We start from the raw sequence: 12,321 nt of genomic DNA on the forward strand, positions 1-12,321 counted from the left end.
TTATTTAAGGTTTCTAAAATCCCAAGCATTAGAGCTATGGTGGCGGCGTAGTGGTTAGAATGGGGTATTGAAGGCTGACACTGCCCACTGCCCAGAGTTCAATTGTGACCTTTCCGAGGTTGGTAAAATGAAGACCCAGTTTGTTGGGGAGGAGGGCAATACGCTGACTGTAAAGCACTGTGAAGCGGTATATAAGTCTAAGTGTTATTGCTATCTCTGCCATAGTGGTGCAGTGGTTAGAATGCAGTATTGCAGGCGGACTTGGCCCACAGCCTGGAGTTCGATCCTAACTGGCTCAAGGTTGACTCAGCCTTCCATCCTTCTGAGGTCAGTAAAATAAGGACCCAGATTGTTGGGGGAAATAGGCTGACTAAACCGCTTAGAGAGGGCTGTAAAGCACTATGAACAGTGGTGGAATTCTGCCAGTTTGGACCAGTTTGAGCGAACCGGTAGTCCTGGTGATCATTTGGCCCTGCCCACCGGCCCCTGCCTTGGTCTATCCTTTGTTTCCATGTTTTGCAGCTCAGCTGATTTGCACGGCATAGCCTCAGCTGTTTTATTTATTTTTATTTTATTTTATTTTATTTGGTTTGTCAATTGCTTGCAAGATAATAGGTATAAGTAAAAACGTAGTTATGAATACATGGATACATATAAGAAAAATAAAAGAAACAATAGGACAGGGACGGTAGGCACGATTGGTGCGCTTATGTACGCCCCCCTACAGGCCTCTTAGGAAAGGGGTGAGGTCAATAGTCTAAGGTTAAAGTTTTTGGAGTTTGGGGAAGAAACCACAGAGTCAGGTAGAGTATTCCAGACATTGACCACTCTGTTGCTGAAGTCGTATTTCCTGCAATCAAGTTTGGTGCGGTTAACCTTGGGTTTATATCTATTGTGTGCTCTTGTGTTGTTATGGTTGAAGCTGAAGTATTCATTGACAGGTAGGACATTGCAATGTATGATTTTATATACCATGCTTAAATCAGACCGAAGACGGCGTAATTCAAGGTTTTCTAGGTCTAGAATTTCAAGTCTGGTGGCATAAGGTATTCTACAACGAGTAGAGGAGTGGAGAACTCTTCTTGTGAAATATTTCTGGACTTTCTCAACTGTGCTAATATCAGATACGTAATGTGGGTTCCAGACTGATGAGCTGTATTCGAGTATTGGTCTAGCAAATGTTTTGTATGCTCTAGTTAGTAGTGTGATATTACCAGAGAAAAAGCTACGTAGGATTAGGTTAACAACTCTTAATGCCTTTTTGGCTACGTAGTTACAGTGGGCTCTAGCACTTAGGTCATTAGAGATGAGTACTCCAAGATCCTTTCTGATTTTTTTTTTGCCAATATGTAAGACAGAGCATTTATTTGTTGAGATTTGAAGTTGCCATTTGTTTGACCATTCTGATACATAGTCGAGGTATTTACTCACCAGGGCTACAGTAGAAGGTAAGTATTAGAAATGGAAATGGGCAGTTTTAAAATGACATGCAGGCGCAAAAGCATGTGTTCACCGAACCGGTTGCTACATCGGTTGTATCCCACCATTGACTATGAAGCAGTATATAAGTCTAAGTGCTATTGCTTAGTGCTATTTCCATCCCCTTATCAGTCCTCCAATGATGGAATTTTCCAACCAGACTTAAGGTAGTTTCAACACTCACGTGCCACCATGGTTCATTAGGAACTCAGCTCCTGAACTGACATGGGCCATGGCCCTTGTGCTGAGGTCACACTTTGTTAATAAGTTCCCTGCACACCCTGCTTGGAGGTTGTTTTTTTTTTCATTTGTGGGTTCTCTGGCCTCCTTATCTCCAGGAGGCCAGGTATCGTATGAACTAAATTTCTTGGTTTATTTGTTTTTGCAAGCGTGGCTTATCTGGATAACCTTTATATTGCTTTACAGGTAAAGTAATCCATAAAAGATAACCCTCCAAATACTTTTTTTAAAAGATTGTCCAAAGTACATAAATATGTCTTTGCTGATGCTCTCCGTGGTCAATTATAACCATCTGGTCTGCAAGGAGCTTTTTCGACTTGTCTCTTTGCAGTGGCAGCCCTCTGATTTAGATTGCAAATGTCGTGGAAGGAAGAAAAACTCATGCACACTTTTAATGGCATCAGGTTTACTACGAGATCCTCACCGGAACTTTTAAATGCTTTGGTTTCATTTGATGCTAGAGAAGATGATATTCTGTTGGTTTCCTACCCCAAATCTGGTAAGGTTCATTTGGAATTTGGCTGAAAGAGAATTTGTTAGATGAGTTAGAAAAGATTGCATGCAAGAGGTTGGCTGAATTCATTCAGTATTGTCGAAAGGTGGGCTAAAAATTCTGTACTATAAGAAATGCAATGAATGCAAGGAACCAGGTTAAAGGCTTGAGAACTGCATTCACACTCACAATAAACTTAAGCTATGTTGGTTTTAATATTAGTTAGGTTGTTGGTTCTTTAAGTGCATAGCTAGTCATGTGAATCCAACCCAATTGGATTTTTTTTGTGACTACTGGATATTGTGCAAAAACAGAAAAAAGAGCTTAATTTGGAGCCTTTTTTGAGAATTCCAGAAACTGGAAATAAACCCTGGGTTCTAGCAAAAATGTTATAAAGACTGGTCATGTGATCACCAGGCACTGCAAATGACTGTAAATTTGGACAGGTTCCTGAGCACCCAAAAGGTCCACATATGAAGGTCCAATTAAATTGAATTATTGCTAATTATGCCTATGCACAGGAAACTTGTCAACTAATGTCAGCACCTGCTGGGACCTAAATAAGAGTCAATAGAATTCAAGGAGGGTTGGACTTAATCTATTTCATCATCACCATCAATTCTTTATTGGCCAAGTGTGATTGGACACACAAAGAATTTGTCTTGGTGCAAATGCTCTCAGTGTACATAAAAGAAAAGATATATTCATCAAGAGTCAAGAATCATAAGGTACAACACTTAATGATAGTCATAGGGTACAATAAGCAATCAAATCATACTAGGAAACAGTCAATATAGATCATAAGGATATGAGTGACAAAGTTATGGTCATACAGTCATAAGTGGGAGGAGAAGATGAGAAGATTAATAGTGATAGTAATGCAGACTTAGTAATAGTTGGACAGTGTTAAGGGAATTATTTGTTTAGCAGAGTGAGGGCGTTCGGGGAAAAACTGTCCTTGTGTCTAGTTGTTCTGGTGGGGAGTGCTGTATAGCGTTGTTTTGAGCGTAGGAGTTGAAACAGTTTATGTCCGGGATGTGAGGGGTCTGTAGATATTTTCACAGCCCTCTTTTTGACTCGTGCAGTATACAGGTCCTCCATGGAAGGCAGGTTGGTAACACCTGATGCCAATACTACCATAGCTTTGGGATTTTTGTATAACATTGTTAGTAATCAGCAGAATAAGTATCCTGATGCTGTGCATACCATAGTGGGGGACTTTTATCAAGCTGATTTAAAAGAAGTGCTCCCTAAATTCTATCAGCATGCTAAGTGTGCTACTAGAGGAGCAAACATATTGGACAAAGTATATACCAATATCAAACATGGCTACAAGGTTATACAATTAGCACATTTGGGACAATCAGACCATATGTCACTGCTTTTAGCACCAGCTTATATCCCTCTTAGGAGACGGGCTCTGACTATAATAAAGACAGTGAAATCTTGGCCAGAAGATGCTTCTCAACAACTTCAGGATTGTTTTGAGAACACAAATTGGGACATCTTTTACCACCCTGACCTAGAGGTGCACACTGTAACTGTTCTGTGCTGTATCAAACACTGCACAGATACTATCACTGTGGATAAATGCATTAGGATCTATCCCAATCAGAAACCCTGGATGACCAAGGAAGTCCAGCGCCTCTTGCGTGACAGGACCAAGGCCTTTAGGTCCGGTGATGGGGCAAGATACAGTGTTGCCAGAGCTAATCTGAAGAAAGGAATTCGGAAGGCCAAGACTGATTATAAGAGGAAGATTGAGGATAATTTTTATAGCAATAACATGAGGCAGGTGTGGCGAGGGATTCAACAAATTACAAACCATCAACCGACCAATGTCATCCCTGCTGAGGGGGATGCTTCATTGGCAGAGGAACTGAATCATTTCTTTGCTCGCTTTGAAGTGGAGACATCAGAGACAGATAAAACACAACTACCAGCCAATTGTAGACCCCACCTCATTGTGGAGGAACAGGAGGTGAGGAGCATTCTGAGGGCTGTGGACCCTAGAAAGGCTGCCGGTCCTGACGGTATCTCTGGCCAAGTGCTTAAAGACTGTGCTGATCAGTTGGCTGGAGGCTTTACCAGGATCTTCAATTGGTCTTTATCCCAGTCCACTATTCCATCTTGTTTGAAGGCTTCCACCATTTTTCCACTGCCAATGAAGTTCCCTATCAATAACCTCAACGATTACAGACCAGTGGCACTCTCTCCTATCAGCATGAAGTGCTTTGAAAAATTGGTCTGCCGGCACATCATTTCTGATCTTCCGCATATATTTGATAAACACCAGTTTGCATACAGAAAAAATAGAACTACAGAGGATGCTATCACACTGCCATCACACTGCTCTGACTCATCTAGAACAGCAGGAGGGCTATGTGAGGATGCTTTTTGTGGGTTTTAGTCAGTGATGGGATTTTTACAAGCGGTTCTGTGGGAGTGGCTTGGTGGGTGTGGCAGGGGAAGGATACTGTAAAATCCCCATTCCCTCCCCACCCCACTAACCTGCTTTCCAGCTCCGTTCTCCTGTGCTTGGCAACAAAAGAAGACCCAGCCAATCAGCTGGGACTCGGGAGGCAGAGAATAGACAGGGGTGGGGCCAGTTAGAGGTGGTATTTGCCGTTTCTCCAAACTACTCAAAATTTCCGCTACCGGTTCTCCAGAACTGGTCAGAACCTGCTGAATGCCACCTCTGGTTTTAGTTCTGCGTTTAGTTCTGGACCCTGGGCTTTCTAATTCAATCTGCCTTTGGATTATGGATTTCCTGTCTGGCCACTCACGGAGGGTCAGATTAGGTAATCATACCTCTTCAGCCCTTATTCTTAACACTGGTACACCACAGGGTTGCGTGTTGAGTCCCTTACTCTATACTCTTTATGGGCATGACTGCATTCCCCCTCACGTTAGTAATACTATTGCTAAATTTGCAGGTGATACAACAGTGGTGGGACTCATCTCTAGGGGGGATGAGTCTGCCTACCGAGATGAGGTGAACCGGTTGCTTTCGTGTTGTGGAGACAACAACTTGGTCCTTAACACCAATAAGACCAAGGAGCTTATAGTGGATTATAGAAGGACATCCAGATTATAGACCAGACATCCAGCCCTTGCTTATCAATGGAGATTGAGTGGAGCAAGTGGCTAGTTTTAAGTTTCTGGGTGTTACCCTAAAAGAGGACCTGACCTGGGGTGCCCACATTGCAGCCCTGGTCAAAGGGGCCCAGCAGATATTATACTACCTGATGCTTCTCAGAAAACAACAGTTGAATGGAAAACTGCTGGGGACCTTCTACCGCTGCACCATAGAGAGTATCTTAACTTACTGCACCTCTGTATAGTTTGCCAATTGCACAGTGGCAGATAGGAAAGCACTCCAGAGGGTTAATGTCATTGCCCAGAAGATCATTGGTTGCCCTCTCCTCTCTTTGGAAGAGCTTTATAGCTCCTGCTGCCTTAAGAAAGTTCAGAACATTCTCAAAGATCTTGGGAACCCTTTTTTTGAACTATTACCATCTGGCAGGACGGTACAGAATAATAAAAACAAGGACAAATAGGCTGAAAAACAGCTTCTATCCCAGGGCAGTAGCTCTATTGAATTCTGCTGTATAGTGCAGTGTTGATGTGCTGTCGGGGGTTTCCGGTTCAATGTGTGAAGGGTGAAGGATGTGTATTTGTGTTTATTTTCATGCTCGTGGTCATGATGTGCACTGAAGATGGTGTTTGATTTCGTTGTACGAGGTGCAATGACAATAAAGTAAAGTAAACTAAACAAAACTGTTTTTTTCCTGAATTTCTAACTGAAGTCTGTGTCTGTCTTGTTTGGTTGCAGAACCAAACCAGATAGTTATAGAGGTGCAGATGTCAGACTCAATCATTCCTCTGTAGAACTGTATCAGCATCAGCATTTGTGGCTATGTAGAGATTCTAGACTGATCCTTCTTTTAACTCTGACCCCAAGTTCTGCCACTCCTTCTCCTACAGTGGTCACGTGACTGGAGGGTGGGGGTGACAATGTCAGTACTTCATAACTGTGTTATACATAACTTTTCAGGGGGTCTCTAGCAACAGTGGGATACAAAAATTTTTACTACCGGTTCTGTGGACGTGGCTTGGTGGATGTGGTGTGGCTTGGTGGGCATGGCAGGGGAAGGTTGCTGGAAAATCTCCATTCCCTCCCCACTCTTGGGGGAAGGTTACTGCAAAATCCCCATTCTCTCCCCACCCCACTAACCTGCTTTCCAGCTCCGTTCTCCTGTGCAGGGCAACAAAAGAAGACTCCGCCGATCAGCTGGGACTTAGGAGGCAACGAATAGATGGGGGCAGGGCCAGTCAGAGGTGGTATTTTCCGGTTCTCCAAATTACTCAAAATTTCCGCTACTGGTTCTCCAGAACTGATCAGAACCTGCTGAATACCACCTCTGGTCTCCAGTAACTTTGAACTATGACTGGTCTTAAGTCAAGGACTCATGCTTCTGTATCTACCTCTACAATGTTCACCTGTCTATCCTTTGCATTATTTTCTTCTCATTGGCCAACAGATGGTATGCTTCTTCTAAGCCTGCTTTCACACAACCTCTGTCCTACCTGGGTTTCGACACTCTGCTAATCCAGTGCCTCTTTCCCTTTGTCTTCCCTGTTAGGAACCCACTGGCTGGCAGAAATCCTGACACACATCTATGCATCCAAAGTGGCTTTGACCTCTCCTATTGAATTTGGAGACCTTTCCAGACTGGATCAACTGGATCGCCTTTCTGGCAAAAGGATCATTCCGACCCACTTGGACAGCAACCTCCTGCCGCCAACATTCAGGGTCAAGCATTGCAAGGTTAAATTTAATTTAAAATCTTGGGAGAACAGGGGATCGACTGCATTCACACAAGAGGTTTAACCTGAACTCTGAGTGAAACCATGTCCAGGGTTCACACAATGTAATCACACATTTTATTCAAACCACAAACTGGATGGGTTAACGCAACACTGCCCAATAACAAACAATACCCTTCTAATATAGGGCTGTCAAACTCAATTTCACTGAGGGTTGCATCAGGGTTGTGTTTGAACTCAGAAGGCCGGGTGTGTGTGTGTGGCTGGGGTGGGCATGGTACAGGATTCATATCAGGGGCACCTGTGGTGGCCAAGTGCTTCCCTGAGACCCCCCTCCCTCTCATTATAATCTCCTTCCTTCCTTCCTTCTTTCTATCCTTCCTTTGTTCCTTCCTTCCTTCTTTCCTTCCTTCCTTCCCTCTTTCCTTCCTTCTTTCCTTCCTTCCTTCTTTCTATCCTTCCTTTGTTCCTTCCTTCCTTCTTTCCTTCCTTCCTTCCCTCTTTCCTTCCTTCCTTCTTTCCTTCCTTCTTTCTATCCTTCCTTTGTTCCTTCCTTCCTTCCTTCTTTCTATCCTTCCTTTGTTCCTTCCTTCCTTCCCTCTTTCCTTCCTTCTTTCCTTCCTTCCTTTGTTCCTTCCTTCTTTCCTTCCTTCCTTTGTTCCTTCCTTCCTTCCTTCCCTCTTTCCTTCCCTTCTTTCCTTCCTTCCTTTGTTCTTTCCTTCTTCCTTCCTTCCTTTGTTCCTTCCTTCCTTCCTTCCCTCTTTCCTTCCTTCCTTCTTTCCTTCCTTCCTTTGTTCCTTCCTTCTTTCCTTCCTTCCCTCTTTCCTTCCTCTGTCCTTCCTTCCTTCCTTCCTTCCTTTTCTTTTTCCTTCCCTCTTCCTTCTCCTTTCTTCCTTCGTCTCTTCCCATTTTTCCTTTTTTTCTTTGTCTTTCCTCTCTCTCTCTTCTTGCATGCTCAAGTGCAAAGGGGGAAACATTTCTCCTTTTGTTTTGTTTTTAGTTTGTTTTGATAGCCCTCTGCCAGTGAAAACGGAGCATGGGGGGGGGGGCTGCACTGCATGTGCCCCCCAGCACCCTGTTTTCAGCTGCGATAGTTTCTTGCAGCTCTCTCTCGGGGGTGGGGGGGTGGGCTGCATGCAACCCTCCCCCCCCCAGCTGCATTTTTGCTTGCAGAGTCATCACAGGCTGGTCCTTTGCTGTTTCCAGGCCAGACCTGCAGGCCAGATCTCAGCACCTCTAAGCTGTTTAGAGTTTAACACCCCTGTTCTAATAGGTACATATTTTCTTTACAAACTTTAATGTTAATCAACACAGGCAGGTTGAAAAACCCACCCCCCATCAAACCCACATTAAAAAGTAAGCAAATCTAGGATGTTGGATAAATGTGGATGCTAGATTTTTAAAAGGTTCTGGAGGAACCCAGCTCTTGAGGTCCGATTATAACATTCTGTATCTGTTTTGTAGGCCATTTATATAGTCAGAAATCCAAAGGATATCGCTGTATCCATGTTCCATTACTATCAAGAGAATCCAAATCTTCCCACCGTAGATTCCTGGCCGAATTTCCTGGAGATGTTCTTAAATGGAGATGGTAAGATTTAAAGTGGGGGGCTGCAGCCAAGACATTAAAAGACGCTTGCTCCTGGGAAGGTAAGCGACAGCAAATCTAGACAGCATCCTAAAAATCATGGCATGGAGAAAATGGACAAGGGAAATGAGTTTTCTCTCTCTTCCAGTTGTAAGGAAAAGGGATCCTTGATTGAAACTGATTGAAACTAGATTTAGAATAGACAAAAGAAAATCCTCGAGATGCCAAATAATTCAGCTGAGGAATTTCTGATCTCTTCAGCAGATCTTAAACATCTTCTGCCTTCCACCTGAGCTGGCTGTTTTGCACTGTCAGATCCAAGTCGCAAAGGCTATAGGACTTGGCTTGAATTCCTTGTCGAGGTCAAGAGTGGAAGGATTTTGTTATCTCAATGCTGTTCAGGCTGATTTACTACATGGCTGTAAAAAACGGACAATCCAAAGATCAGCCAAGAAATAAGTAGAACTGATGAGAAGAGAAGAAAACAAAGTGGGGTTGTGATTTAAGAAGGAAGGGGAAGCAAAGAGAAGGGAAGAAGGATACAGTCAGTGGTGGGATTCTAAATTTTTTACTACCGGTTCTGTGGGCGTGGCTTGATGGGCGTGGTGTGGCTTGGTGGGCGTGGCTTGGTGGGCATGGCAGGGGAAAGATACTGTAAAATCTCCATTTCCTCCCCACTCCTGGGGGAAGGTTACTGCAAAATCCCCTTCCCTCCCCTTCCCACTAACCTGCTTTCCAGCTCCATTCTCCTGTGCAGGGCAACCAAAGAAGACCCAGCTGATCAGCTGGGACTCGGGAGGCAGGGAATAGACTGGGAAGGGGACAGTCAGAAGTGGGGTTGGCCGGTTCTCCGAACTATTCAACATTTCTGCTACCAGTTCTCCAGAACTGGTCAGAACCTGCTGAACACCACCTCTGGTTACAATATTCAATTTATATAATAGCTCTATTCATTTTAGCAATTTAATCACAAGGGTCAGTGTTGGTTTTAATTTAAAAGGCAAAGGGCAATCTTAGATATTTTGGATAGCTAAGAATATTTTGGAATATTTGGAGCTACATCATAAAAAGCAAGCTGCATTGATGTTCTTAGAGAAGGCCTTTGAAAATTTGCATTCATGTTCAAAGTTTTGGAAGGTATAAATTTTGGACAGAACTTTATAAAATGGGTAAGATTGATTTATGTTTCAGAGAAAGCATCAATAACTGTTAATGGAGATTTCAGAAAGTTTTGCATGATACCTAAAAGGACAAGAAGAGGTGCCCAGTCTCTCTCATTTATTTTGGTTCTTGAAATACTGAACTGAGGTAGAAGACAGGATGAGAAAATTGTGGAGGTAAAGATTTAAAAAATATAGTTTAAGAGCTTCTGCAGACGACTTGGTTTTCGAAGATTTAAAGGAATTGAAACATTGATGGGAAAACTAGAAGAATTTAGTGCATTAGCAGGTTTTAAGATCAACAAATAGAAGAGGAAGATGTTAAAAAACATGAATATAAAAGATGAAACAGAATTGAGGAATAGAACTGGCTTTAAAGAAAGAAAAAAGAAAAATATCTGTGCATCATTATAACAAATATGAATTGTATTTTATTCAAAATATATTAAGATGTGGAATGAAGTAAAAAAAGATAATCTAAGGTGGGAGAAACTACAGTTGTAATTGCTGAGGGAACGTTATGTTATAAAAATTAATGTCCTGCTTAGAATTTTGTTTTTGTTCCAGATATTATCTCTTTTGACATCTGAAGCCTGTTTTAGATTGTGGCAAAAGGGTAATCTAAATTTGTGTATCAAGGAAAAAAAAGATGAGTTAAAGTGTTACAGGATGCAAAAGAAAGAGGAGGATTAGGTTACCAGATGTGAAATTGAATTTTGCAGCCTGCTATTTGGTTTGGATGAAAGAGTGGTTGCTGCTAAGAAATAAAAGGCTTTGGGAGTTAGAATGATATGGCATGGATAATTGTGGTACAATAAAATCAAGGTTAATATGGATTTTTTTAAAAAAATCATTATCTCAGACTTGCCATAAGCATACTATCCATAAAGTGGTTTGTTTAGTTTAGCATATTGTGTGAACTTGAGTAACACTGCCTTATTCAATAAGCCACAATTAAACAGAGATGTATAAAGAAGACCACGGTTGTGGGTAAGTGAGTAATTTGGATATCTAACTTGTTGGAATATTTCGATTCCTGCCTCAATCTTCAGCTTTCGTAACAAGAATCTATTATTGTGAAGTTTCAAATGCCAGCTTCCTGGTTCTTGAAGTAGTAATGTAAATGTCATTGCTTTTTTCTTTTCTTTTAAACAGTTGTCTGCGGATCCTGGTTTGACCATGTTTTAAGCTGGGAAAAACACTTGCATGAGAAAAACATCCTGTTCTTGTTCTACGAAGACATGAAAAAGGTAAATTGGCAACCCTTTCTTACTTCTGAACAGATGAAGGAAGCAGATGCCAAAGCGTTTCACTCTGCATCTTATTTTTCTTTTGCTGATCGTAATATAGCTGCCCGTAACTCCATGCATTTTAATGTGTTGTTATCTCACAGCCATGTGGCCAGGGAATTTTGGCATTGTAGTTCAGCGCAAGGACGTCGGATTGATGACTGTTAGAGTCCTATCTTAGGTTCCAATTACATGATTTATTTGCTACTTTATAGCCATCCTGCTCCTGAGTGGACACACACTTATATGTCTTGTATGGCAGTGGCCCCCAACCTTTTTTGTGCCACGGCCCAGTAACGGCATCACAAAATGATCCGCAGCCCGGTACCGGCATCAGCACGCATGACAAGGCAAGGCGAGCCGAGCGACCGGCCAGCCAGCCGTCCCCTGCTTCTCCCCGCCACCTTCAACTCCTCCTTTGTACCTTTTTTGTGCTTTTTTTATCTCCTCCGCCATCGGGACGGCTCTTCGTTCGAAGCCGCCCCCCCCCCTTCGATGAAACTAAGGTGCGAGGATTCCTTCAGGACCCAAACGCTGCTTTCCAACCGGAAAAGCTCACCTGGAAGCACTTTCTGTCGAAACAAGATGGCGGCGCCCAGCAAACCGGCGGCCCGGTAGAAAATGATCCACAGACCGGTACCGGTCTGGGGCCCGGTGGTTGGGGACCCCTGTTATATGGGACGTGCAAAACCTACCATTCTAGGAACCAGAGACTCAATTGTTATGAAATTTGATTCTTTGATCTCCAGAATGGTATTCGTTGGATATCCTCTATATCTCATTTTCTCTCTGTGTGTAATTTTGTGTTTGTATGCATGCATGTGTGCATGCATGTGTGTGTGTGTGTGTGTGTGTGTATTAAGGGATCTATCTATCTATCTATCTATCTATCTATCTATCTATCTATCTATCACCTATCTATCATCTATCTATCTACTTATCTATCATCTATCTATCTACTTATCTATCATCTATATCTATCTGTCATCTATATCTATCATTATCTATCACTCTATCTATCATCTATTTGTTTATTTATTTCATTAGATTTTTACCCAGCCTTATAAGTAATTCAGAGTGGCGAACATACTTAATACTCCTTCCTCCTCTGATTTTCCTCACAACAACAACCCTGTGAGGTCGGCTGGGTTCAAAGAGAGTGACTGGCCCCAAAATCACTTAGCCGAGTTTCATGGCTAAGGCAGGATTAGAACTCAAAGTCTCCAAGAGGCTTTCATGCCT

At 42.6% G+C, this 12,321-nt stretch overlaps 1 protein-coding gene across 1 annotated transcript in view; it reads left to right on the forward strand.

Annotated features, from left to right (window-relative positions):
• Positions 1 to 12,321, forward strand: part of LOC113419046 (sulfotransferase 1E1-like) — a 52,280-nt gene that overhangs the window by 36,636 nt on the left and 3,323 nt on the right. Inside the window, exons 3-5 of the mRNA XM_087969074.1 lie at positions 6,830 to 7,043; positions 8,507 to 8,633; positions 10,946 to 11,040. Coding sequence (XP_087825200.1) covers positions 6,830 to 7,043; positions 8,507 to 8,633; positions 10,946 to 11,040 — 436 coding nt within the window. The remainder of the gene's footprint in view (positions 1 to 6,829; positions 7,044 to 8,506; positions 8,634 to 10,945; positions 11,041 to 12,321) is intronic.

This window comes from Notechis scutatus, chromosome 6 (assembly GCF_049901735.1).
Source record: "Notechis scutatus isolate UNSWTSFEM ecotype Mainland chromosome 6, rNotScu1.2, whole genome shotgun sequence".
Classification (NCBI taxonomy): domain Eukaryota; kingdom Metazoa; phylum Chordata; class Lepidosauria; order Squamata; family Elapidae; genus Notechis; species Notechis scutatus.